We start from the raw sequence: 2,954 nt of genomic DNA, 5'->3' as shown, positions 1-2,954 counted from the left end.
TATATATATCTAAAGCACCAGAATTTCTTATGTTCGGTTTCAAGCATCCAGAAGATCATTTGTAGCCACACAGAGTGTGAAAACGTGAAAAATAAATAAAGGTTTCACAACAGAATGAAATCACAATTAAAACAGAACATAATCACAAAAATTAACAAATAAGGGTGAGTGTCCACAACTATCCGAAGAGTGGCCGTTTTAACCCTAAACATGAGTGTCAGTACATGTATTCGGTTTTGGTGGAGACACATAACGCATTTATTTTATTTTTTTTAAAGGTAGGAACAACATCAAATTAAATTGACATTACGATAAACACAAAAAATAGAAAACACATCAGAACAATAACAAGAAAATAAAATAACACACCAGCACGTTAAAACATAACAAAGAGAGAAAAATAAAAGAGAAATAAATAGCAATGTAATGTACAAGACTTTTTTCACATGAAAATTACAAATAAACGTGGGGTCAACAAGTAAGAAAGAGAAGAAGTGAAGCGGAAGTGAAAATAAATTTTCTTTTTAAAAGTAAAAAGATTCGGTTGTTGTTTTTTTATACCCGTTTTTTTTCCGATGTTTTATTCCCGGGCGGTGCGGTTTTTGGAAAATGCCAAAAATCGTGGCCGCGATTCGCGGGTCGCGGCCGAGACAAACAGATGCTAGAGAGACTGCCTTCTCTGGATTTTCTGCTCACGTAACAGTGTTCCGACACCACAAGTTCTGTAAAGTTTAAGCAGATTTTGAAATCTGTTTCTCCATTTCTTTACCAGATAATGATTTTTTTAATATATTTTTTTATAGTAGAGGGTTTTACAGCGCTTGCAACTGCATAAGGTCATATGAGCGCCAAGGGGTGGGTGTCAACAGAGAAGTCTTTACAGGCAATCAGACTTACTCTGCTCACCTCTCTAGCTTCAACAGCACAAGGTCTGCTTCAACTATCAAGGCACCCCGGAAATAGCAGGTCACAAGAGAGTGACAAACATAAAAAAGAAGTAGAGGAAAATGACAATAGTAAGGATTAGGAAAGAAAAAGCAGCAGTTCCCTGTTGTAGATCAAGCACAGTTATGAGCGTGACATGAATCAGCCCATTTACAATTCTACTGTGCTTGAACGAGAAAAGTCCCCCCTTTGGGAAAGGCCTAAGGACACTTCAAGTCAGTGGCACTGCCCCGGAGGGCAACCGATTTTTTAAAAACACACACACACAAAAGAAAGAATAATATGATCATATTATTCTGAAAGAGAAATGAAAGTTCATGTCCGAGCGAATCACAAGGGGTACCGTTTTATTTTATTTTTTATCATATAAAATCACACATTAACTACGCAAAAACGGAATTTGTTCACACATGTCAAGCATTGCATGCTGTCTCAAGTTAGGCAAACAAATATTTTGACAATAAAATTGTGAGCTTCATTTCTGAGACAACAAATTTCTAAATGAGATATAATAAAAGATTTCAATTTTTAAAACAAAAAAACAAATACACTAAAAAAGATGTACATGCTAAAAAACTGATTTGATTTCGGGATCAAATGTGGGATTGTCTTGTTGGTCTGAAGATAATCTTTAAAATGAGATGTTAAATTCGTTTCTAGGATTATCAGGTGGTCAGAAATGAGAATGGAAAGTGATACAAAAATTACCAGAATCAAGTTACATACGAATGGCGGTGGGCATCGGTATGGTCAGGGTTGTTCAGCACAGGAGTGGCTCACTGACACTGATTTATTACCTTCGGGGTTTGGTCAGCAACTAAAGTACCACTTTCAGCGGGATTTTAATAGCCATACAAGAATCAAGATATTGCGTACATTTGAGGCACATTCAGAAAAAGCAAGTACAGAAACTCACCACAGAAGTTACAGGCTGAAATACTTCAGTGTCTTCAGTATGAGAGTTATCGAAGCCGCCTGCATCTTCAGTATTTAGCTGACGATGAAGTCCTGTAGATTTCACAATAATTTTTTATTTGCATGTTATTTTTTCTGGTATTAGTTAACAGAAACACATCCCCCCCTTAACCATATTACTGTCAGTGGTAATTTTACACTGAGTCAAGGGAAAGTCTAAGGAACAAGGATTGCACCTTTAGATTAAAGAAATTGGTACATATGATAAATACAAAGACCAGAAAACGATATATATTCGGACTGCTCTTTGAAAAAGCTATAACATACACGAAACACCTAAAAAAACAGCATAAAAAAAGTTCTAATAACTACAGGAGGTCCTTCTTTTTAAAACTAGTGCACTTTCATTCAGCGTCAGTATTTCCGAGGTTCACGAAGACGAGGACCTGACGAAGCCATTTTCACTGACTTGCAGAGTCGCTGCTGCCGGCAGTTATAAAATACAGTGGAACTCGGATTCAACGAGCTCCGGTTCAACGAAAACTCGGATTAAACGAGAGGATATGGATTCCCCATAATTTTCTTCTTTAAAATCAATTTAAAAAATAACCCGGATTCAACGACCACTTAAATCAGCAAGCTCGGATTCAGTGAGGTCGTTTCCATGGTGAACAGCCCCCGCAGACGTGGCTTCGCTCATTTTTCTCCCACAACTAACTTCGTATTAGTATAGGGTTTTACCGCGCTCGCAACTGTTAAGGTCATATGAGCGCGCGAAACACAAGTTGTTTACTTTCGCAAAAGTTCGCTGCACGATTGGTTAACTAATTGATTCTAAAATGCTAAATTGTTAAAATATTAAAATTCAGTGTAAATATATTTGTGATTTAAAACAGCTCTTATAGGTAACAATAAAAATTTTAAATAGTACGTTTTCATTTTACAATTTATCATTAAGGCCAATGGCCTTCATAAAATTCAAAATTTTGCTGGGAACAACGATGGAAAAATTATCTTGCAATTTCTTGCATTTATAATATTTCCTTCTGATCTCTCCAAAGTCTAGACATTCAGACAAGATGTGTCTAATGGTA

At 36.3% G+C, this 2,954-nt stretch overlaps 1 protein-coding gene across 3 annotated transcripts in view; it reads right to left on the bottom strand.

Annotated features, from left to right (window-relative positions):
• LOC101860772 (centrosomal protein of 162 kDa) overlaps window positions 1-2,954 on the bottom strand; it is a gene marked incomplete at its 5' end in the record, with an annotated part of 133,182 nt that overhangs the window by 124,780 nt on the left and 5,448 nt on the right. For all 3 annotated transcript variants that reach the window (XM_013088260.1, XM_035972496.1, XM_035972497.1), the window contains 1 exon segment: window positions 1,862-1,953. In XM_013088260.1, coding sequence (XP_012943714.1) covers window positions 1,862-1,953 — 92 coding nt within the window.

Source organism: Aplysia californica, unplaced genomic scaffold (assembly GCF_000002075.1).
Source record: "Aplysia californica isolate F4 #8 unplaced genomic scaffold, AplCal3.0 scaffold00711, whole genome shotgun sequence".
Taxonomy (NCBI): domain Eukaryota; kingdom Metazoa; phylum Mollusca; class Gastropoda; order Aplysiida; family Aplysiidae; genus Aplysia; species Aplysia californica.
Note: the sequence above shows the minus strand (reverse complement) of the source record. Positions and strands in the feature narration are given on the sequence as shown.